Source organism: Caenorhabditis elegans, chromosome II (assembly GCF_000002985.6).
Source record: "Caenorhabditis elegans chromosome II".
Classification (NCBI taxonomy): domain Eukaryota; kingdom Metazoa; phylum Nematoda; class Chromadorea; order Rhabditida; family Rhabditidae; genus Caenorhabditis; species Caenorhabditis elegans.
Genome location: NC_003280.10, coordinates 10,100,308 through 10,122,087, shown reverse-complemented (window position 1 = coordinate 10,122,087; position 21,780 = coordinate 10,100,308). Strand labels below are relative to the sequence as shown.

Below are 21,780 nucleotides of genomic sequence, written 5' to 3'. Positions count from 1 at the left end.
ATTCAAATTTCATTAATAAATTTCTTTACAATACAGCTTTCTTTCCCAATTTCTAAATCCTCGTCAGTTTTTCAAAAACTTCAAAATTTCCATGGAAATTGTGGGCCGTTAACGTATCCCAGCGATGGTCCTTCGATTCAGCCCGCCTTTTCGCTTTTCGACAACTTCATTTTTCAGTTGTTGTCTTTTCTGCTCTGAATTCATTTTTGTTTTCAGGCGAATTTTTACAAAACTTCTACAAGATAACCTTCCAGCTCATTGGATGAAGAAGTCAAACTTCTTTGTTCTATTGCTACTGGCAATATCGGCGGTGAGTGAAAAATCTCAGAAGGAAAAGCTGAATAAAACTACTTTTAAGATACAAATTGATGGATTGCATTACCAACTTCTTGACGGGATCGCAACTTTTCGATTAGACAACGATGACACAACAATTGGAGGAGTTCCAAGGAATTCACAAGGAGTCGTTAAAATCAAATTGAGCTGCGGATTGAATAGACTTTCAGTTGAGAACAAGGTTACGGAAGTTTCAAGTTTGGAATTGGTTAGTCGTGTATTTTTTTAGTTGTAAAACCTTGTTGTTCCTATTCAGATTCACAACTGCATCCAAACAGAGACCAGGCTTGTCGGACTCTTTTTGAACTCAACTTGGATTACTTTGAATGAAGTGAATGATGACGATGAGATCAGTATTGCTGTGGAGGCGAAATATGAAGTTTGTTATGGTAAGGATTATTATTTGGGGAAGGTTTTGTGCGTACCTATGTATAATGTCGGCGTTACTCACCTGGAAGACCTATGCCAACAAAGTCTTGACTTGGTTTGTGCCGATTAATCTTCTTTGCAAGGTACTCAAGTAGATACTCAGGTAGACACATAGGTAGGCTATGAGATAGGCATGAATTGCGCATTCTGAATCTGGTGAAACGTTATTTGCATATGTAGTGCTATGTGTTTCTAACATTTTAATAGAAACTCTTTCTCAGATGACGGTATCGACAGATGTGATGGCTCCCTATGGTGGCTCCAAGTCGGTGGAAACGAGATGGCGTTGCTGGGCTACCGAGAGAAGTGTGAGAGCGGAGAGATCAACGAAGAGTATGCGAGAAGAATGTGCAAGCGACCTTGTCAGTTCTTAATTGCTCATGAACATTGGCTAAACAGTATTTCAGATCGTTCTGAAAAGAGCACAGCTATCAGTGATAGTCAAGGAGTGTATTATGATGGGCAGGTACTTAAGGGTGTCAGGGCAAAACAGTTTAGCATGAGGACTTCTGGATCACCTACTTTGAGAAGAATGAAACGAGACGCTGTGAGTACGATTTCTCAGATAGTGTTTACTTTCATTTTATTCCAGGGTGATAATACTTGCGACTACACTATTGAGTCAACTTCAACCTCGACTACAACTCCAACTACCACAACCGTGACTAGTACCGTGACATCTACAACAACCGTCCCAACAAGTACAAGTACGGTGACTACCGCAATGAGCACAAGCACATCAACTCCATCAACATCCACCACCATCGAATCCACGTCAACAACGTTCACTTCCACAGCATCCACGTCGACATCATCAACTAGCACAACTCAGCAGAGTTCTAGCACAATCACAAGCTCGCCGAGCTCCACCACACTGAGTACAAGTATTCCAACCACTACAACACCCGAAATCACATGTGAGTTTCGGACGCACAATAATAATTACAAGCAAACCAGAATTTGCTGTTATGATTGAGAGGCAGGAATAAAATTGTTAATAATTTTCTTCAAACCCGTTTGTATTGCCAATATTTCAGATTTTATACAATTACAGTTTGCTCAGGGTAAAACAAAGCAGTCACTATTACCGATCACCTTGTTGTGCATTGTTAGTTATCCAGAAAATCCTTAACGAAAATTTTCAGCAACTTTGTCGTCTCTCCCGGATAATGCGATTTGCTCCTACCTTGACGAGACCACTACGTCTACCACTTTCACCACCACTATGTTGACATCCACTACTACCGAAGAACCATCTACTTCCACAACCACAACAGAAGTTACATCTACATCTTCTACTGTTACAACAACTGAACCAACCACTACTTTGACCACCTCGACTGCTTCAACGTCAACAACCGAACCATCGACGAGTACTGTAACTACTTCCCCGTCAACATCCCCTGTGACTTCTACGGTGACATCTAGTTCAAGCTCCTCGACTACTGTAACGACCCCAACAAGCACTGAGTCCACATCGACATCTCCTTCGTCTACAGTAACAACCAGCACAACTGCTCCTTCAACATCAACTACTGGGCCATCGAGTTCTTCTTCCACTCCAAGTTCAACGGCTTCTTCGTCTGTGTCAAGCACCGCTTCTTCTACTCAATCATCCACGTCTACTCAGCAAAGTTCAACAACAACAAAATCTGAGACAACTACTAGCTCGGACGGAACTAATCCAGACTTCTATTTTGTAGAAAAGGCAACTACAACGTTCTATGATTCCACAAGTGTGAACCTAACGCTTAATTCCGGCCTCGGAATCATTGGAGTAAGTACAATATTGAAGACTGCATTATTCAAATGTAACACTGTATTTCAGTATCAAACATCCATCGAATGTACAAGCCCTACATCTTCTAATTATGTTTCAACCACTAAAGACGGAGCATGTTTCACGAGTAATTGTTTATAAAGACTTATTATAAATTAGAGACAGGCAAAATCTTTAATTCTGAAAACGTTTCTATAAAAACTTCAAATCGGAAAAAAAGCAAACCTTTTTCGGGCGATAGTTATTTAGATTTTTTACACATATTTTTTCAATATATTCAGAAAGTGTATCAATGCCACGTCTCGGAGGGACGTACCCTGCTAGCACATTCGTTGGTCCTGGAAACTACACCTTCAGAGCAACTATGACAACCGACGATAAAAAAGTTTACTACACGTATGCGAACGTTTATATTCAGGAATATTCTTCCACCACCATAGAGTCGGAATCTTCTACATCTGCTGTAGCAAGCTCTACGTCATCTACACCATCAACTCCATCTTCCACATTATCAACATCCACAGTCACAGAGCCGTCATCCACACGTTCAAGCGATTCTACGACAACGTCGGCTGGGAGCACAACTACTTTACAAGAATCCACAACAACTTCCGAAGAAAGTACTACTGATTCCAGTACAACTACCATCTCGGACACATCCACAACTTCTTCCAGTCCGAGTTCTACCACTGCTGATTCAACTTCCACTTTGTCAGTCGATCAGTTCGATTTCATCTTGGACAGTGGATTGTCATGGAACGAGACACGTCACAATGAAGACAGCATCAACATTGTACCTTTACCAACTAATGCCATTACTCCTACTGAGGCGGGTTTAATAAATCGTTGAGCCAAATGAAACGAATGATTTTAGAGAAGCCAAACATTTGAATGCAGAAATGTGTCTACTGAGCCTTTTCTTATAATTAAGGAATCCACTTGCTTAAACTACTGTAGGATTAACAAACTTTTTGAAATTATTGAATTAAAGCGAATTTCCAGCAAACACGGTCCTAAACGCAACTTATTCTTCTAATATTCCAATTCAACCAATTGAAACATTTCTTGTTGGCATTGGCACCTATGAGTTTCGAATCAACATGACGGATTTGACGACAATGCAAGTGGTCAGCCACATTTTCACATTGAATGTTGTTGCGGATTCAACAAGTACATCCGAAGTTACCAGTACAACTTCAACTGGATCTTCTTCCGAAAGTTCAGCCATTTCCACAACTTCAGGAATTGAATCTACGTCGACTTTGGAAGCTAGCACGACTGATGCTTCACAAGACAGTTCTACATCAACATCGGATTCTGGCACAACTTCAGATTCCACCACCATAGACTCATCTAACTCAACTCCATCCACTTCAGATTCATCTGGTTTATCTCAAACACCATCCGATTCATCAAGTGCATCTGATAGCATGAGAACAACAACTGTGGATCCAGACGCAAGTACAGAAACCCCTTACGACTTTGTATTGGAAAATTTGACATGGAACGAGACAGTGTATTACTCTGAAAATCCATTTTATATTACACCAATTCCAAACAAAGAGCCCGGAGCTTTAACGGTAAGATATTCAAATCAATCTTACTTAAAAAAAACCTTAATATTTTAAGACTGCTATGACCTGTCAATGTCGAAACGATTCTTCTCAGCCATTTGTTTTACTGAAGGAAAGCAATTGCTTGACAGAGTGTGAGATTTTGCCTACTAGGGAGTGCTTTTTGTACTCCATGGAAATATGAGTCGGAAAACTACTTTTCCGGTAGTTGATATCATTTTCTACACGATTCTGAAAGAAAATCCTGCCGGTTTTGGGTTTTAGTGTGAAAAGTTTGCGTTTGAAAATACCACCCTAAATTCAGTTGATTTAACACTACGCGACCCATATTTCATGTGCAACGGGAAAGCCAAGTACACTGAAAACTGGCGCCGCTCCCGCCGTTATCCACTGGACCACCGAAATTATGACTTTGCTTTGAAAATTTGAAAGTGAGTTTTCAGTGTACTTGGCTTTCCCGTTGCACATGAAATATGGGTCGCGTAGTGTTAAATCAACTGAATTTAGGGTGGTATTTTCAAACGCAAACTTTTCACACTAAAACCCAAAACCGGCAGGATTTTCTTTCAGAATCGTGTAGAAAATGACATAAACTACCCGAAAAGTAGTTTTCCGACTCATATTTCCATGGAGTACAAAGAGCACTCCCTAGTTAGCAACGTTATCAATTTTCATTTATGTACTATATTACAGTTGGAAAAAATGGTGCATATAGTGCCTCCGTATCTTTCAACCCAATGACCAGCTTTGTACCTGCAACTGGAACTTATGAATTCTTAATTAATGTTACCAATCGTGCATCTGGAGAATCTGCCAGTCACATCTTTACTATGAATGTAGTTCTTCCAACTACAACTACTGGTAAGCGCATTACTGTTTTTTTTTCATAAAATTCAATTTTTAGAAACCCCACCAACCACTGTCAGCTCGTCGGATGATGCCGGTGGCAAAACCGGTGGAACTGGAGCTACTGGGGGAACTGGTGGAACAGGTTCAGGAGGATCTGCGACAACTCTTAGCACGGGTGATGCAGTCAGATCAACCACTTCTGGATCTGGAAGTGGACAATCATCAACGGGATCGGGGGCTGGTGGATCAGGAACGACCGCTTCTGGAAGTGGGTCAGGGGGGTCTTCAGGGACGGGTTCGGACGGGGTAAACTCTGGAAAAACAACGGCATTGAATGGAGATGGTACAGGATCTGGAACAGCTACCACACCAGGATCCCATTTAGGAGACGGTGGTAGTACATCTGGCTCAGGATCAGATTCAAATGGATCTTCTGGTGTTTCAACCAAGAGCTCATCTGGCTCCGATACGTCTGGATCTTCCGATTCCTCTGGTGCAAATGGTGCATTCTCTGCTACCGCGCAACCATCTACAAGAACTACTAAAACTCGCAGCTCTCTTGCAACAGTTTCTCCAATTTCTGCAGCTGAACAAGCGATCATAGATGCTCAAAAAGCTGATGTAATGAACCAACTGGCTGGGATAATGGATGGATCTGCATCCAACAACTCTCTAAACACAAGCAGCTCTCTTCTCAATCAAATCTCATCTCTACCTGCCGCAGATCTAGTGGAAGTTGCTCAAAGTTTGCTCTCAAATACCCTCAAAATCCCTGGAGTCGGAAATATGTCAAGTGTTGATGTTTTGAAAACATTGCAAGACAATATTGCAACAACAAATTCGGAATTGGCCGACGAAATGGCAAAAGTTATCACTAAACTAGCAAATGTCAATATGACTTCCGCACAATCCTTGAACTCCGTACTGTCTTCTCTCGATCTTGCTCTCAAAGGAAGTACAGTCTATACCTTGGGAGTATCAAGTACAAAATCAAAAGATGGAACTTACGCGGTTATTTTTGGATATGTTATTGCATCGGGATATACATTGGTATCGCCTAGGTGTACGGTAAGAAAATGATGGTTGGGAGAGTTAATTGTTTTCAACTTACAGCTCAGCATTTACGGATCTACAATATACCTTACAGGAGATACCCGGGCATCTTATAAACAGCTTGATGGAGATACCGTTACTGTAAGACTTTTTGAATATAGAACATTGTAGTTTATGTGAAACTGTTCAGGCGGACACTATGCTAGCAGCTGCCATCGGAATCCAAGGAATGTTCGCAACAAATGGAAGGACTGTGCAAGTTGAGCAGGATAAAATAGATGACAAACGATCACTGGTTTCTGGAAATATAATGGCTACAATGAGTGGAGTTGGAGATGTTCAATCAGGGGAATATAGTTATAATGATATGTATGTAACTGCTTGGAATGTCACTTATGACAATTCAACAGTAGGATCCACAAGTCAGAAGAACACTTCATTTTCGTTCAATATCCCAGTCTCAGAAGTTCAATACATATTATTGGTAAATTTATAAATCGTAGAGCACATGAAATTTTTCAATTTTTATTCAGATTGAATCTGGAACAATGATAAAACTGCATTCTACTCAAAATATTGTATCTAGAGGACTAGTAGTAACTGCATCATATGGTGGAGTTACTTACACAATAACTTGCACGAATGGAACAGGAAAGTTTGTTGAAGTAGACACAGATAATGCCATTTTCTCATACAATGCTGACAGCTTCACGGTTGTGGCATCAGATGGATCCTCAGCGAGCACGGTTAAGAAGTTGATTCAGATGCCGATAGTTATTGAGAGTAAGTATGCAATGGGAGTGGTCTGGTTATGACGCTAAAAATTTCAGACGTCAACCTTGCTTTATTCAATCAAACTACTTCTCCACTTGTGTTCTCAAACGCGGGAAGTTATTCAATGCGAATGGTGCTGTCTCCGCAGGACATTGGAATTCCAGCTGTCTCTGCTTTATCTCAAACTGTCTCAATATCTACTCTTTCACCGACGGCTTCGTACACCAAAGATGATTTGCAATCATTGATTAAGGAACAAACACTTGTCACCGTTTCGGGAACTGTAAGACTTTTGCTGATGAGTTGTTAATATCAAAATAACTTTTCTTGCAGCTATTCTTCTCCAAAGCGTCATCCATCGATGTCAGCGGCTACTCATTTTTCGTAGACTCCACCGCCCTTTATTTGTCAAACTCTGTGACAACTCTGGTGATCAGTTCTCCCACCTACAATATTGTTTCTTTGGCGCTTGGAGGTTACGGTATTCAGATAACAGCCGGAACTTACACATCTGGTTCTCAAACTCATACGGTGTAAGTATAGTCTCGAATGGATATTTTGTATAGGAACTTTAATTTTGAGAACTTTAATGGAATTCTCTGACACACAGAAAATGAGAATCGATGGAGGGTTGATTATTAGAAATGGAACGAATGGATATGTAATTCAGAATGGACAAGTTTCGACGGAAGGCGATGTTTCGGGAACTAAAATTGGTAACTCAAAAAAATAAATACACAAATGCATACAAATCATTTTAAATATCCAGATATTGTGCCGCAAAGTTTGATGAATCAAGAATCCCAGCAACAAATTGAAACGATTCTTAGCAATACTCAAGATTTTCTTACAAATAATGGAATGACTATGACAGATGCAGAGATTAATGATGTATTCATACACTAAACTTTGGTAGATGTCATAATAATAATTTTCAGACATCCAACTCTCTCCTTTCAATTGCGGGATCTTTAACATCAGCGTTGAAGATTGCTCTCGACAATCCTCTTTCTTCTGATCTAGCTGCCAATTTGAAATATGCAACAGATAACTATGATTCCTTGTACAACGTGCTACCAAGTGATCCAGACAATATTGTGTACGTGGAGGAAATGACGTCAGAAGAATGGGCTGCTTACGTCACAAAAATGTTCCAGAAGAACATCGTGAGTTTTTAAAACTTTTTGAGTTTGGAATTATTCATATTCTATTCAGGCCAAAAATCTAGCCAACCAACTTGCATCTACACTAGATACCCTGGAAAACACGCTAGCAGCTAGAGCTATAGCAACTGGCAACTTACCTTATGACTACTCGGTAATCAAAAAGTTACAGTTTACACTAATGTCAATCAAATTTTTAGAATAGCGTCGACGGAACCGGAATGGTAATCGTTATCGATGATGCATCAAATATTGTAGGAAAAACTCAAAACTGTGAAGAATGGGCATTCAAACTTCCATCGCCCGCTTCAACTCTGAATACTGCTGAGATCACAGATAAAACACTGATTCAAGTTGGATTAGTTTGCTATGCCACAAACCCGAGAACTTATGTGGATAACTTTGATATGTTAATTACCTCAGGTGCACTTGAAGCACATATCAAAGATGAGAATCAGATAATCATTCCGTAAGTTTATTGAATAACCTATAATTTTTCCAATATAAGTTAAAATGTTTTTAGAATAACCGGAACTACTGCTCCAATTTATGTGAACGGCAGGGGAAGTGAGGATGATGCAGTGCTAACTTTAATGCAACAAGGAGACTTTGCCAGTTATCAGATATTAGATCTTCATGCTTTTCGAACCACTAACTGGAACAACTCGCTTCAAGTAGAGATTATTGCATCTCAAGACTATGAAATTCCAAACAACGATGACACCTACATGTTCTCATCATTCCAAAGTCTTCCTGGCCCACTTGAATCAAATCATGAATGGATCTTTGACTTGAACACATTGAACAAGACAAGCAATTATTTTGTCACCGCCGGAAATTTGATCAACAACACTGGACTTTTCTTTATTGGAATTGGAAAAAGAAATAGCTCTACTAACACTGGAAATAGTTCGGATATTGTAAACTATGGTCAGTACGATTCAATGCAGTGGTCATTTGCACGAAGTGTACCAATGGATTATCAAGTCGCTGCAGTGAGTAAAGGATGTTACTTCTATCAGAAAACATCGGATGTCTTCAATTCTGAAGGAATGTATCCAAGTGATGGACAAGGAATGCAGTTCGTTAATTGTTCAACTGATCATTTAACAATGTTCTCTGTTGGTGCATTCAATCCAACTATTGATGCAGATTTCTCTTACAATTATAATGTGAATGAAATCGAAAAGAATGTGAAAGTGATGATTGCCGCTGTTTTCATGCTAGTAGTTTACGGATGTCTTACCATCAATGCAATCATCTGTCAACGTAAAGATGCATCACGCGGGAGACTTCGTTTTCTGAAAGACAATGAGCCTCATGATGGATACATGTATGTGATTGCCGTGGAGACTGGATATCGAATGTTTGCAACTACGGATAGTACGATATGTTTCAATTTATCTGGAAATGAAGGGGATCAGATTTTCCGATCGTTCAGATCAGAAGAAGATGGTAATTGGGAGTTTCCGTTTTCATGGGGAACCACTGATCGATTTGTGATGACAACGGCATTGTAAGTTAGAAGACGCTGATTTTTAGCAATAAAAAAATAATTAAAATAAATAATACCGATTAGCTCCACACACGTTTCAACCAATTATGCAAATTCGGACAACGCTGATTGGTTCAAGTGTGAGTTGAGCTAATTATAGATTGGACGTGTAGTTTTTTTTATCCCCCTAACTTGTTTTGGTTTTTGATGGACTAATTCAAGTTTTCAAATCAAAAATCATTTACCAAATTTAATATTTCAGCCCTCTTGGCGAGTTGGAATACATGAGACTCTGGCTTGACGATGCTGGTCTAGATCACCGAGAGTCGTGGTATTGCAATCGAATAATTGTGAAAGATCTACAGACTCAGGATATCTACTACTTCCCTTTCAACAATTGGCTTGGAACTAAAAACGGAGACGGAGAGACTGAAAGACTAGCGCGAGTGGAGTATAAGCGAAGGTTTTTGGATGAGTCAATGAGTATGCATATGCTGGCTCAAACAATTTCCTGGTTTGCCATGTTTACTGGTGGAGGCAATCGGTTGAGGGATCGAGTGTCAAGGCAAGACTATTCTGTCAGTATCATCTTCTCACTTGTTGTGGTCAGCATGATTAGCATCACAATTCTGAAGAGCGATAATTCGATTATCAGTGATTCGAAGAGTGTCTCCGAGTTCACTTTCACTATAAAAGATATTGCATTCGGAGTTGGATTCGGTGTTCTTATCACTTTCCTCAACTCATTGCACATTTTATTATGCACCAAATGTCGTTCCCACAGTGAACATTACTACTACAAAAAACGAAAGAGAGAGGATCCGGAATTCAAGGATAATAGTGGTTCATGGCCGATGTTCATGGCTGGGATGGCACGTACCATCATAGTATTTCCAGTTCTCATGGGTCTTATTTATATTTCTGGAGCTGGAATGAGCTTGATGGATGATTTAGCCAACTCTTTCTATATCCGATTTCTGATCAGTCTGATTCTATGGGCAGTGGTGTTCGAGCCAATTAAGGGATTGATTTGGGCGTTTTTAATTTTGAAAACCAGAAAGAGTCATAAAATCATTAACAAGTTGGAGGAAGCATTGCTAAGAGCTAAGCCAGCTGAGACGTTCTTGAGTAAGTTTTATAAAAAGAAGCTATCAGAATTCATTACTGAAATTCAGGAAATCCCTATGGGAAAATCGAAAAAGGTCTGGGAACCGAAATTGCTGATGTTACAAAGCTCCGAGACACTGAAAACCGAAAAATGAGAGATGAACAGTTATTTATAACCATTCGTGATATGCTTTGTTTCTTTGCTTCTTTGTATATTATGGTTATGCTGACATACTATTGCAAAGACCGGCATGGATATTGGTATCAGTTGGAGGTAGACTTTAATGCACATAGATTTAGATGAACTTATTATTTTCAGATGAGCACAATCTTGAACATCAATCAAAAGAACTACGGTGACAATACTTTCATGTCAATCCAACATGCTGACGATTTCTGGGATTGGGCTCGTGAATCTCTGGCCACTGCTCTTTTGGCTTCTTGGTACGACGGAAATCCTGCATACGGGATGAGAGCCTACATGAATGATAAAGTTTCAAGAAGTATGGGAATAGGTACGATACGGCAGGTTCGGACAAAGAAAAGTGCAGAGTGTACGATGTTCAAGCAGTTTCAAGGATACATCAATGATTGTGGAGAGGAGTTGACAAGCAAGTGAGTAAAAATCTTCAATTTCCAACTAATAGAGAGGTTTCAGAAACGAAGAAAAAACTTTGTACATGCAAGCTGGTTGGACCGAACTGGAATCCGAGAATGGAACAGATGCTTCAGATGAATACACCTACAAGACTTCTGAAGAATTATCCACTGAAACAGTTTCAGGCCTACTGTATAGCTATTCAGGAGGTGGATATACTATCAGTATGTCTGGTACCCAAGCGGAAATCATCACTCTCTTCAATAAACTTGATTCGGAACGATGGATCGATGATCATACTCGAGCAGTCATCATTGAGTTCTCTGCATACAATGCTCAAATCAACTACTTTTCGGTGGTACAGTTGTTGGTGGAGATTCCAAAGTCAGGAATTTATCTTCCTAATAGTTGGGTTGAATCAGTAAGACTTATCAAATCAGAGGGAAGCGATGGAACTGTGGTCAAGTATTATGAGATGCTTTACATCTTTTTCTCAGTTCTCATATTTGTAAAAGAGATTGTGTTCTACTTGTATGGGCGGTACAAGGTGATAACAACAATGAAACCAACGAGAAATCCATTCAAAATTGTGTATCAGCTGGCACTGGGGTGGGTCTAATGAGAACTTCAGTTTCAAAAAGACATTTTATAGAAACTTCTCACCATGGAACTTCATGGACTTGATAGTTGGAGCTCTCGCTGTTGCATCGGTCCTAGCCTACACCATCCGCCAACGAACCACAAATAGAGCAATGGAAGATTTCAATGCAAACAATGGAAATTCGTACATTAATTTGACTGAACAGAGAAATTGGGAGATTGTATTCAGTTATTGTCTTGCCGGAGCCGTATTCTTCACTTCTTGTAAAATGATTCGAATCTTGAGATTCAACAGAAGAATTGGAGTATTAGCGGCTACACTGGATAACGCTCTCGGAGCTATTGTGTCATTTGGAATTGCTTTCCTGTTCTTCAGCATGACATTCAACTCTGTATTGTACGCAGTTTTAGGAAATAAAATGGGAGGGTGAGGATGAAAACTTAATTGAAAGAAATCAATTTTTAAAAATTGGTTCCAGATATCGGAGCTTAATGGCTACCTTTCAAACAGCATTGGCTGGAATGCTTGGAAAACTTGATGTTACCTCTATTCAACCGATTTCTCAATTTGCGTTTGTTGTGATCATGCTTTATATGATTGCCGGATCAAAGCTCGTCCTGCAACTTTACGTCACTATAATTATGTTCGAGTTCGAGGAAATTCGTAATGACAGTGAGAAGCAGACCAATGATTACGAAATAATCGATCACATAAAATACAAGGTATTTATTTTTCAAGCTCACTATTAGATGTTCTTTAATTTCTGTTATTTAATTTCAGACAAAACGTCGCTTGGGTCTTCTTGAACCAAAAGATTTTGCTCCAGTTTCAATTGCTGACACTCAAAAAGACTTCCGTCTATTCCACAGCGCTGTTGCCAAAGTCAATCTGCTTCATCATCGTGCCACCAGAATGCTCCAAACTCAAGGTCAATACCAAAACCAAACAGTCATCAACTACACACTCTCCTATGATCCTGTCTCTGCTATTCACGAAACTGGACCAAAGAGATTCCAGAAGTGGCGGCTAAACGATGTGGAGAAAGATTGATTTTTGAGGGCTACCTAATTTGGATATCAAGAATAAATAATTGTGTTAATAGTTTGTTTTTCAGTTTTTTTTTCATTTTTATGACCGCAGAAAAGTAATATTCAATACAAAAACATAAGAACAAAGGCATGATGGGTCATTTAGATTAATTTACAATAAAATCTACATAAATTTCCTAATAATTTTTAAATCTTCGAGTTTCAACAATGATCACATCCACAATTTCCCTTATCTTCATCTTTATCGCTACCATGTCCTCCTTGTGGCTTTTGCTTCTTCTCTGGAAGAGTATGTCCACGACAGTGCTCCGTCTCATGCTCCTCCGGCTCCCAAGTTGACGGATCATCCCAGACACGAGGCGGAGTGTAGATGCAACAGCAATTGGATTTGAGACGTCCCATGTGTTCGTTATCTAAAGTTTAAGTATTTTTCAAGACTTTTTAATATAAATTCACTCACCAATTACTCCCGCTCCCCAAGTGACACGTGGACGCTCAACTGGAGCTCTCAGGCGGAGCACAAGCTGCTCTCCTTCTTCGTTGGTTTGACAAGTTTCCGTTACGACGGGGGCTTGCATCGTACGACTGTGTAGTTGATGTACGAAATGAATAAAACTTTGAATTTTTTCCCTGGAATCGTGGACTTACACTTTTATTTATTTGACAATTTATATATATTTAAAATGCCATGATTCCACTATAAAAAGTTCAAATTTCAAAAAAATTTATAAATTTCAAAAAAAAAATTGAACTTTTAACGTGAACTTTTGAATTCCCCTTACCTCCCCCTTGCCACACTAACAATTTATTGCTACATACTCGTCCGACAACCTCAACCGTCGGATTAAACAATCTGCTCAATTGATTGGTTAGCTATGGCTTCCTCGTTCGACAACCAAATGGATCAGGATGGAATGTGCTCCGTGTACTCTGCTCAGCCATCGGAGACAAATTGCTCCATCAATGAGGTGCTTGCCAAAGAAATTATCGCTGTCAATGAGACGCCAGATGATCGTAAGTTTTTATTGTCTTTTTTTTGGGAATATTGAGTTTACAGAAGCTGATTCTTCGATCTACCCAATCCCAAAATCAGAAACAAATGTGTCAGCTAGCGAAGGGTTCCAGCCATGTCAAGATATCAATCAATTCAATTTGTCCGTTTACTCTGCTCCAAAATCCGAGACCCCAGTGACCATGAATGAGAAGTTCGAGCGGTGCAAAGACTGTAAGTTAACTGCAACAACTCTATCTTGAAAAACCAAAAATTTTCAGTGATGAACGTTCTTGACTACTCTGTCTACTCAATGCCACCATCAGAAGCAAATGTTACAATGAATGTTGCAAGCTTCTCGGAGTACACTGCCCTTGCCTCGGAGACCAACGTCACAATGGCTGATGTTCTCAAGAACGTTGCTCAGGATTTGGCGTCAGAGCACACTGCAAAATCAGCTCATCCAACATTCGACACCACCGCCTACGTAGAGCGCCTTCAAGCCGAGCTCGGGATTCCGGATAGCAAAGTGATTGGATTGGAGTGCAGCAATTTTTCGAATGCGAAGATCATTGATTCAATTGAATGCCTTCATCAGTTGGACAAATTCCAACCAATCCCGGTGGATTTCGATCAGAATCCTGATTTTGGAAAAACTGGTAAGAGTGAAGTTTATTTAAGAAATAATATTTTCAATTTCAGCCAAATCTGTGGAAAGCTACCTCTTGCGTTCATCCAATGCCAGTTCAATCCATCACGAGATCTGAAGAATCGGAACAAATTATTGAACTTGGTCTATAAAAAATGTCGAATCATTTTTGTTGTTGTCTATGCATTCGTAATTTCTTGGTTTTTTGTATAGCAAATTTTTTGATGACTATTACGATAGTTCATGGAAACGAGACTTGTGCCTGGCCGCCTTTTGCACACATGAAAGCGAGGCGGACAAAATGAGCCCCGTCATGGCTCCCGGGTTGAACACCTAACAAGACGGGAATTCTTCTAAAAAGAGTTGTCTTATCCCTATAAATCTGAAATTTGCATCAATTCTTCACCCGCCCTTGTTGCGATCTACCAGCCTCGTGGTTCTAAGTTACTTCTACCATGCTATTTAATGTTAACTGTACATAAAATGTGGTGCTTCTTCTCAATTTCCATTATTTCCTACTTTTTGAGAGAACTGTTCGAAAGGAGTTGCCTCTGTGAGCATCTATAAATTCTTTGTACAAGTTTTCACCAATCACGTGGCAACCGTGTTCTTTAAATTTTTATAAAATTAAATGTTTTCACGTCTTTCCTACTAATGCCTCAATGTTCATTTTCTTATATTCAAAATTTCATTTCAAAAAAATTTTCAAATCGATCACATCTCGAGAGATCATAATCATGGAGTGTTCTCAGGAAGATGTCGTCAATGGTAATTTTACTGAGTTTGTCATGCCGTCTGAACCGTAGAATTTCAGATTTCATTGCTCTCGAAAAGATTGGTTCAGAAGTGGATATCAATTTGGATGGAGTCATCAAAAGCAAGGAGTGTAGTAACACGAACGAAGCAGATATTATTAGTAACTGTGAGTTGCCTTTAAACGATTTCAGATGATCTTGAATCACCAGATTTTTCAGTGATAACCGCAATCGAAGAATCTTTGAGTTGTACATCGGTCTGCACAGCTGTATCATTGGAGACAGTGGCACAAAAGTTGGATGCCTATGCAGATCCTTCTTTGAATACTCAGATGTCTTTCAGTACAGCATCGGATTTGAGTTCTATGGAACAAGATTATGTTAAAGGTGGGATTCCGTCTCAATTAAATTTTAAAAAATTTATTTTCAGCTTCAGATGATCCTTTCGACCTCAATCATCAACCGTCGCCGCTCCAAGTCTGGCGTGATCAAGGCAAAATCACCGGATTTCAAATGATGTGTGATGATCAGAAGGTTACTGTAGTTGATTCTCTGGAGTGCTTAGCTCAATCGGAGCAACATTTGGAACCAGTTTACTTCGATCCACGTGTCAACCTTGCTATTCCGTGCCCGCCAGATGATTTTGAGATTCTTGAAGACTATGGTTCAACATCCAATGCATCAGTCAATTCGGATGACGCTTCAACCGCAGAACTTGGTCCGACGTCTGAAGAGTTTGAAGAATGGGTTCGGAAAATTGAACAGAACTATTGAATAGCTATTTGATAAAATACATTTTTTCTCATTGAAGATAATAGTTTTGCATATCTGACTCTGCGTCTCCAAAGTCTAAAACGAGTTGAAAACAACAACTGCCTAGGCCCCCTGTCGCCTCGCGTGTGCACATTATACTCTTTCTACTTTTGTTCCTCGCGCTCTCTTTTTCTAGTTTTCGAACACTCTCTGCATATCAAGAATATTCAAAGTGTTTTCTTTCTCTGTTTGATCTCCGGAAATTGCTCCAAATTTACACAAATTTGTGGTCAATTGGTGTCATCGCGCTGTTTCTTGTTTCGTATTCGTTTTTCGTATTTTAAACGAACATTTTCGTTTTCAACAACGACAATAACGAAATTTCCCATTCATTTCATACACTCGAATATTTTTTCTTCGTTTCCAGAACTTGCCATGAATATGCTCCGCTGCTTTCCGGAGTGTGGGATTTGCGGGCAGGAGTATTCAGAAGACGAAAAGCTCCTAATCCCTAGAATTTTGACTGGTACACCGTGTGTTTTGATTCTTAATTAAAAATTATTTTATCTTCCAGAATGTGGTCACACGATTTGTACAGGATGTGCAGGAAAAATAAAAGGACAGTCTTCGATAATCGCATGCCCATTTGATCGAATTGAGACGAGAATTTGGAAAAAAGATGTGACGAGACTCAAAAAGAATTTTAGTATTCTGGAAATCAAACAAGAGGTGAAAGATCGAAAGAACCGAGTAATTTCGGAAAAGAATGAGAAAAAGGAGAGGAATAAGAATGGAGTCTGTGATGAGAACACGAATCATCACGCTTCGAATTATTGTGAGACATGCGACGCCGATTTATGTGAAGAGTTAGTTGAAATATTATCAGTTTCACAAGATTTTGACATGGCTTTTTAAAGGCGCACTCATTTATTTAGATGAGTCTCGGCGCGCAAGAAAAAGTTTATGGTAGTTTTTTTTTCAATTTTTGCGGTCCAGAATAAATTTTAAAAAAAACTATGAAAATGAACGAGAGGGCCGCAAAGAAGCTACCATAAACGTTTTGCGCGACGAGACCCATATAAATAATCCCGTGCGCCTTTTGGAAGTCATTTTAAAATCTTGATCAGAAAATAATAAATATTTTTAGATGCTGGACGTGGATTCATTCTATATCCACACTAGCACATCATGAGAAAAAGATGATTTCAACTCCTGATTGTCAATTTCACCCAGGAAAAAGTATAAGTCTTGTGTGCATGAGAGACAGATGCAAGAAACGGCAGAATCGACTGATGTGCAGCGAATGTTTTTTGGACAAATGCTCGGATCATTTCGAGCACGAGCATAGCTCTCTACACTTGGAACTCCCGGAGCTCAGAAGGAACATCTGTTCGTCGTTGGCATTGTATCATGAAAAAGAGAAGAAGATATTGGCCAATATTGGAAAACTTAGAGAGTCAGTGTATACCTTTTTTCAATATCAATACTTATATATTAGTACAGTAGTGGTACTGTAGAGGTACTGTGGAATTATTGTAGGGTTACTGTAGATTAAGAAAATGGGTATTTTTCCTTTTGGGTTTGGAGTTAGTGATGGCTAATGTCTAGTTACTGTAGTGGTACTGTACTGTGGAATTATTGTAGGGTTACTGTAGTCCAGGAAAAACTTGAATTTTGGAAAAAGTACTCGGTTGGTAAATAGTTGGTTTCTCTTTTTTCTTTCGGAATATGCAAAAACTTGTAATTATTTTGAATTTTGCCATTTTGAAATATCCAAGTTTCTGGAATTTTTTTTGAAGCCAGATTACATTCTCAAAATTTTATTTGTTTTTAATTTTCCATGTGATAAATGTTTGACAGTAATAGCAAAACTTATTCCTGCCGAATACCTCTCAAAAAGCACAAACACCAATTTATTCCGAAGCTACAGTAACCCTACAGTACCACTACAGTACATATAGTAAAGTTCAAACTACAGAGCTTTATGAATACATAGTAAATGATTTATCAATATAACATTTCAGAATAATTGCCACATACTCATACGACGGAGAGCCGTTTTTCCAAAAAAAGAATGAGCTCCTGAGATTTCGACATTTTGAAATGGGAGAAATGGATCAAGCAATCAAAGTATTGGAGAACGAGGTGGTGAAAAGAGTCCGAGTCCTCGAGTATAAAATCTCCAACCAGAAGCTGGATCTCGATTGGCTGCAGAAAAATAAGGATGCCATTGTGAAACTGTCGGCTCTGCCGAATATGAAGCTTGTTCAGCGAAAGTGGGAACTTGAAGTGACTGTGAAGCGGATTGAAAAGGATTCAGCTGTCAGAAGACCTGGTATTGAGCTTTATCTAAAGAGTTTAAGATCTGTAATTTATTTTATAGAGTTCCTGGCTGACTGCTCGACGTGTATTGTTCATGTTCTATCACAACGTCCATTGCAAATTGAGATGATACCGGCATTTAGATTGGAAATTCGAGGTATTTCTTTTCGGAAATTCAACAAATTTCCGTTTTTCTTATTTCAGAGTGTCACCGAAACGAAGTGAGAAAGTTCATCGAAAACCACAGCACTCGAATTTCGTCCCGATCGTAAGTCTATTATTTAGTTATTCTACAATTTCTTCAATTTACAGAAACATTCTTCGTTATAATTGCGACTTTTTAGAAATCATTGACAGAACTGAAGATCTTACGATTTATTCTGAAGGATTGCGTGAGTTTTTCGATAATTGTTGCGTCATCTGAAAACTGAAAGATTAAGGCTTAATAATGATAGTTGATCTGCTCGATGGTGATCGTGATCGATACTTTGTCGCTCTGGAGCAGTTGGAAGAAGCTGTAGCATATGAAAAAATAATTGTTGGTCTGAAAAGCTATTCTCGTGGACATGGCGAAGCTGCATCGAATTTTCTCACTAAGCTGGCGGATCTCCATAACAAAATGCCAAAAATCACCGTTGTCGTAAATGTCGACCGAAGCGAGGATATCGAGAAAATTGTTAATGAATCAATAATCTAAAATTATAATTGCACACTGTTATTATGATCTCAATTCTGTGTTTTTACAACGTTTTTTTTATATTTTTCCTTTTTATTACCGTACGGTGTTTCAAAAAATTAACGAGATGCAAAAAGTAATAAAAAAAAAGTCAACAACAAAATAACGAGAACAATAAAAAGGTGTGGTATTTAGAGATGTATAGGACGAATCCCTCAAAACAAATAAAATCAACAAAAATTAATTCGTATACCTTGCATTCTCACTTCTTGACATTTCCGTCGAGCTGTGCCTTCAGAAGATTTGCTCCTTTTGAGTTATAGCCATCCAAGTGTTTTCTGCTGATCGAAGCCTTCAATTTTTCAATAACTTTCGGTCCTCCAACTTGAAGCATTTTCAAGAGAACATGGCAACCGCGATTGCAAGTCACCCACGAGCCAAGCTGCTTGCTCGTAAGTCCTTCTGCCAATGCAACTGACAAACGTTCATCTTCTTGTAGAGCGGCATCACAGCGCATGACTGCCATGAGAATGAAATTGCCCGATTGGTGTTCAATAATGTGGAAGCCTTCCTGGTCCATTGGTACAAAGTCCTTCTTCGCCAATTCAACGATCGCTTGGTTGCAACTCTTGCGAGCTTCTGCTGGGACTTGTCGATCGAACAAATCGAAGCTTGCTGAAAAAAACTCGAATTCTTTATAATTGTGCAACTTTTAAACTTACAGGTGGTTTCGAGACATGCAGCCACGAATTTTGACTTGTTGGCCTCGAAAACAAGCTCTTCGAAGTTAGCAGCCAAATAAGGATACAAGTTCTCGGTAATACCGGCGTACAACTGTCCATATCTATCCTTTTGAGTTTTCTTCGAGTGTGGATTGCTATCACCTTCGGCAAGGAATGTAATTTCTCTTTTGTCGATTCCTCTTCCATCTCTTGGATGCACCAAATAGTGGATAACTTTCTCTCCCCAATCATCTTCGATCAACTTCTTCATTTCATTTGCCAACTCGGAGACAATAACCTTATTGAGAAGAACAGTATCGTCGACAGTATCAAAAAGTGCAAGAAGAACACGATGTCCGTAATGTTCCATTGCGGCTTTTACTGACAAATCCTTGAAATTCTTGACGATCAATTTTCTTTCCTTGACTGGAGCAAACCAAATGAGTTTAATAGCCAATTTGGCACCATCTGGAGTATGAATGAACTCGGGAATTTTATCTTTCAGTGAATCAAGGAGATTGATTTTCTTTTCCTCGTCGCAATTATCGAAAAAGTCGAGCATAAGTTTGTGCAGAATTGAAAGTCGCAAAGTTTCTTTTTCATTCACTGCTCCAATAACCTCGTCCAAATGCTTCAAAATCACAACCTTCTTTTCCGGCTTTTCAGCGAGAATCTCCGTCAGAGATCTGATATTGTCTTCCTGAAATCAACAAACTATTTTTAGAGCTTAATTGAATGTTGTTTACTCTGAACAAAATGAATTCTTTTCCATAAAATTCAGTAATGATGTTGTAACGCTGATGGGCATTAGCGAAGTCATTGTAAGCATATTCAAGAACTTCGGCAGCATGTTTGATTCTGAGCAGGGTTGGAGCATGTCCGCGGAATGCATTAATGATAATATCACGTTGTTCTTTAGTTCCATTCTTCAACATTTTCTTGACGAAAAATTTGGAATAGACGTTCTTTGACATCCTCACTATTTCTGGGGTTAATTCGTTGAACACTGCAATAATTATGTTCTCGTAATTATTCATGGGAACCTTCAAAAAACTTACAGTTGTTAATGATTCCTTCTCTTTCAGTGGCAACAAGACATTCGATAACTCTGCTGGTGTCGTGAGCATAGATCAGCTTGGCAGCGTGTCCTTTTACAAGACCATACAACTCGTGAACCGCAGTATCCTTTTCAGCTTTTGGCGTCTTTCCCATTCTGATCTTTTCCCAAAGTTCCTTGCATTTTTGAGCACGAGCTCCTTCAGGTTTTCTCTTCAATTTCAACTCCTTCAAAAATGCTTTTCTTTCTTTTCTCGGCATATTCAGCAATTGTTCTTTAACAGACTTTGTGACTTGAATAGCTACTCTCTTTCTCTTTAGAGTTGGAATGTCAATATGAGATTCATCTCCACCTGCTTGTTCGTCGACAGATTCCAAATTTTCATCGTCTGCTGGCTCAGAAGCAACGGCTTTCTCTGCATTAACCTTCACTTTTTTCTTTGGGGGAGCGGAATGCTCTTCTTCTTCTTCCTGAGCAACTTTGACAGTCTTCACTTTGGCAAGTTTCTGAAAAAAAACAATTGTGTAAAAGACGATATATTGAATTAACAAACCTTAACCTTCTTATCAAGAGGGGATCTGAGAATTCCTCTTCCTGGAGATGCCTCTGATGGTTTGATTTGAAGATCCTGAACTCGCTTATCGAAAACCTTAACATGTTCAAGTTCTCCTGAGAAAAGCACTTTTTTCGATTTCTTTTTCGGTGCTGGCTGGCTTCCGAACGAAGACTCCGAGCACAAAGAGTCACGAGTCCCATCATTATCAAAAACTGATGTTGAAGATGACTTTTTCAACCTTTCCAACTCGTCCTTCACAGCTTTGTCTACTTTGCTTTTTAACGCTGCTTTTTCTTCAATCTGAAATATTTCACAAAAAATTATTTACAAAATGAAGTAATTTAACAAACCTTAACAATTCGCTTTCTGTCTACTTTGTTGAGTTTTAATCCTTTTGCCTTTTTCTCCAACACATTTTTAACCTTCTTCTTCCCTTTGAATTTTTTATTTTTGTCGTCGAGTTTCACCATTTTTACCCGCGAGATTTCTCT

The 21,780-nt window shown here is 39.1% G+C and overlaps 6 protein-coding genes and 3 non-coding genes across 10 annotated transcripts; 4 read left to right on the top strand and 5 right to left on the bottom strand.

The window, feature by feature from the left end:
* Window positions 1-262: 262 nt before the first annotated feature.
* lov-1 (Location of vulva defective 1) lies at window positions 263-12,988 on the top strand (the record flags this gene model as incomplete). Its single annotated transcript, NM_063783.4, has 32 exons — window positions 263-310; window positions 359-544; window positions 593-725; window positions 987-1,127; window positions 1,173-1,312; window positions 1,358-1,682; window positions 1,911-2,542; window positions 2,594-2,672; window positions 2,827-3,374; window positions 3,420-3,498; window positions 3,548-4,125; window positions 4,175-4,253; window positions 4,813-4,980; window positions 5,024-6,036; window positions 6,082-6,162; window positions 6,212-6,505; window positions 6,555-6,804; window positions 6,852-7,078; window positions 7,129-7,328; window positions 7,378-7,511; window positions 7,565-7,686; window positions 7,734-7,961; window positions 8,011-8,112; window positions 8,159-8,427; window positions 8,482-9,474; window positions 9,716-10,581; window positions 10,629-10,834; window positions 10,880-11,175; window positions 11,219-11,767; window positions 11,811-12,185; window positions 12,238-12,481; window positions 12,540-12,988. The coding sequence occupies 32 exons, from the start codon at window positions 263-265 to the stop codon at window positions 12,807-12,809; spliced, it is 9,855 nt and encodes a 3,284-aa protein (NP_496184.3). The 3' UTR covers window positions 12,810-12,988.
* ZK945.10 lies at window positions 5,593-5,741 on the bottom strand. Its single transcript, NR_051584.1, has one exon. It is a non-coding gene; the product is annotated as an Unclassified non-coding RNA ZK945.10 (non-coding RNA).
* On the bottom strand, window positions 10,873-11,022 carry ZK945.11. The gene has a single exon (NR_051583.1). It is a non-coding gene; the product is annotated as an Unclassified non-coding RNA ZK945.11 (non-coding RNA).
* Window positions 12,350-12,454, bottom strand: ZK945.14. Its single transcript, NR_051582.1, has one exon. It is a non-coding gene; the product is annotated as an Unclassified non-coding RNA ZK945.14 (non-coding RNA).
* ZK945.8 (PPP1R11/YPI1 family protein) lies at window positions 12,878-13,437 on the bottom strand. Its single transcript, NM_063782.3, has 2 exons — window positions 13,269-13,437; window positions 12,878-13,221 (listed from the first exon to the last, which is right to left on the bottom strand). Exons 1-2 carry the CDS (start codon window positions 13,384-13,386, stop codon window positions 13,010-13,012), a joined length of 330 nt encoding a protein of 109 aa, NP_496183.1. The 5' UTR covers window positions 13,387-13,437; the 3' UTR covers window positions 12,878-13,009.
* A 173-nt stretch (window positions 13,438-13,610) lies between these two features.
* On the top strand, window positions 13,611-14,615 carry ZK945.7 (uncharacterized protein). Its single transcript, NM_063781.6, has 4 exons — window positions 13,611-13,822; window positions 13,866-14,033; window positions 14,081-14,458; window positions 14,502-14,615. Exons 1-4 carry the CDS (start codon window positions 13,684-13,686, stop codon window positions 14,564-14,566), a joined length of 750 nt encoding a protein of 249 aa, NP_496182.1. The 5' UTR covers window positions 13,611-13,683; the 3' UTR covers window positions 14,567-14,615.
* A 502-nt stretch (window positions 14,616-15,117) lies between these two features.
* ZK945.6 (Ovule protein) lies at window positions 15,118-16,008 on the top strand. 2 transcript variants are annotated; one of them, NM_001027366.2, is made up of 4 exons: window positions 15,118-15,216; window positions 15,263-15,370; window positions 15,423-15,590; window positions 15,634-16,008. In NM_001027366.2, the coding sequence occupies exons 1-4, from the start codon at window positions 15,186-15,188 to the stop codon at window positions 15,975-15,977; spliced, it is 651 nt and encodes a 216-aa protein (NP_001022537.1). In that variant the 5' UTR covers window positions 15,118-15,185; the 3' UTR covers window positions 15,978-16,008. The 2 variants fall into 2 exon arrangements, with proteins under 2 accessions (NP_001022537.1, NP_001022538.1); NM_001027367.4 differs by having other exon boundaries at window positions 15,126-15,216; window positions 15,640-16,003.
* Window positions 16,009-16,383: 375 nt separating this feature from the next.
* Window positions 16,384-19,117, top strand: ZK945.4 (putative RING finger protein ZK945.4). The gene is made up of 8 exons (NM_001393176.1): window positions 16,384-16,482; window positions 16,531-16,822; window positions 17,104-17,412; window positions 17,981-18,291; window positions 18,340-18,435; window positions 18,483-18,546; window positions 18,591-18,670; window positions 18,719-19,117. Exons 1-8 carry the CDS (start codon window positions 16,392-16,394, stop codon window positions 18,973-18,975), a joined length of 1,500 nt encoding a protein of 499 aa, NP_001379073.1. The 5' UTR covers window positions 16,384-16,391; the 3' UTR covers window positions 18,976-19,117.
* puf-12 (Pumilio domain-containing protein 12) lies at window positions 19,027-21,778 on the bottom strand. The gene is made up of 6 exons (NM_063777.8): window positions 21,640-21,778; window positions 21,287-21,589; window positions 20,735-21,239; window positions 20,423-20,682; window positions 19,677-20,376; window positions 19,027-19,629 (listed from the first exon to the last, which is right to left on the bottom strand). The coding sequence occupies exons 1-6, from the start codon at window positions 21,757-21,759 to the stop codon at window positions 19,217-19,219; spliced, it is 2,301 nt and encodes a 766-aa protein (NP_496178.1). The 5' UTR covers window positions 21,760-21,778; the 3' UTR covers window positions 19,027-19,216.
* Window positions 21,779-21,780: the final 2 nt, after the last annotated feature.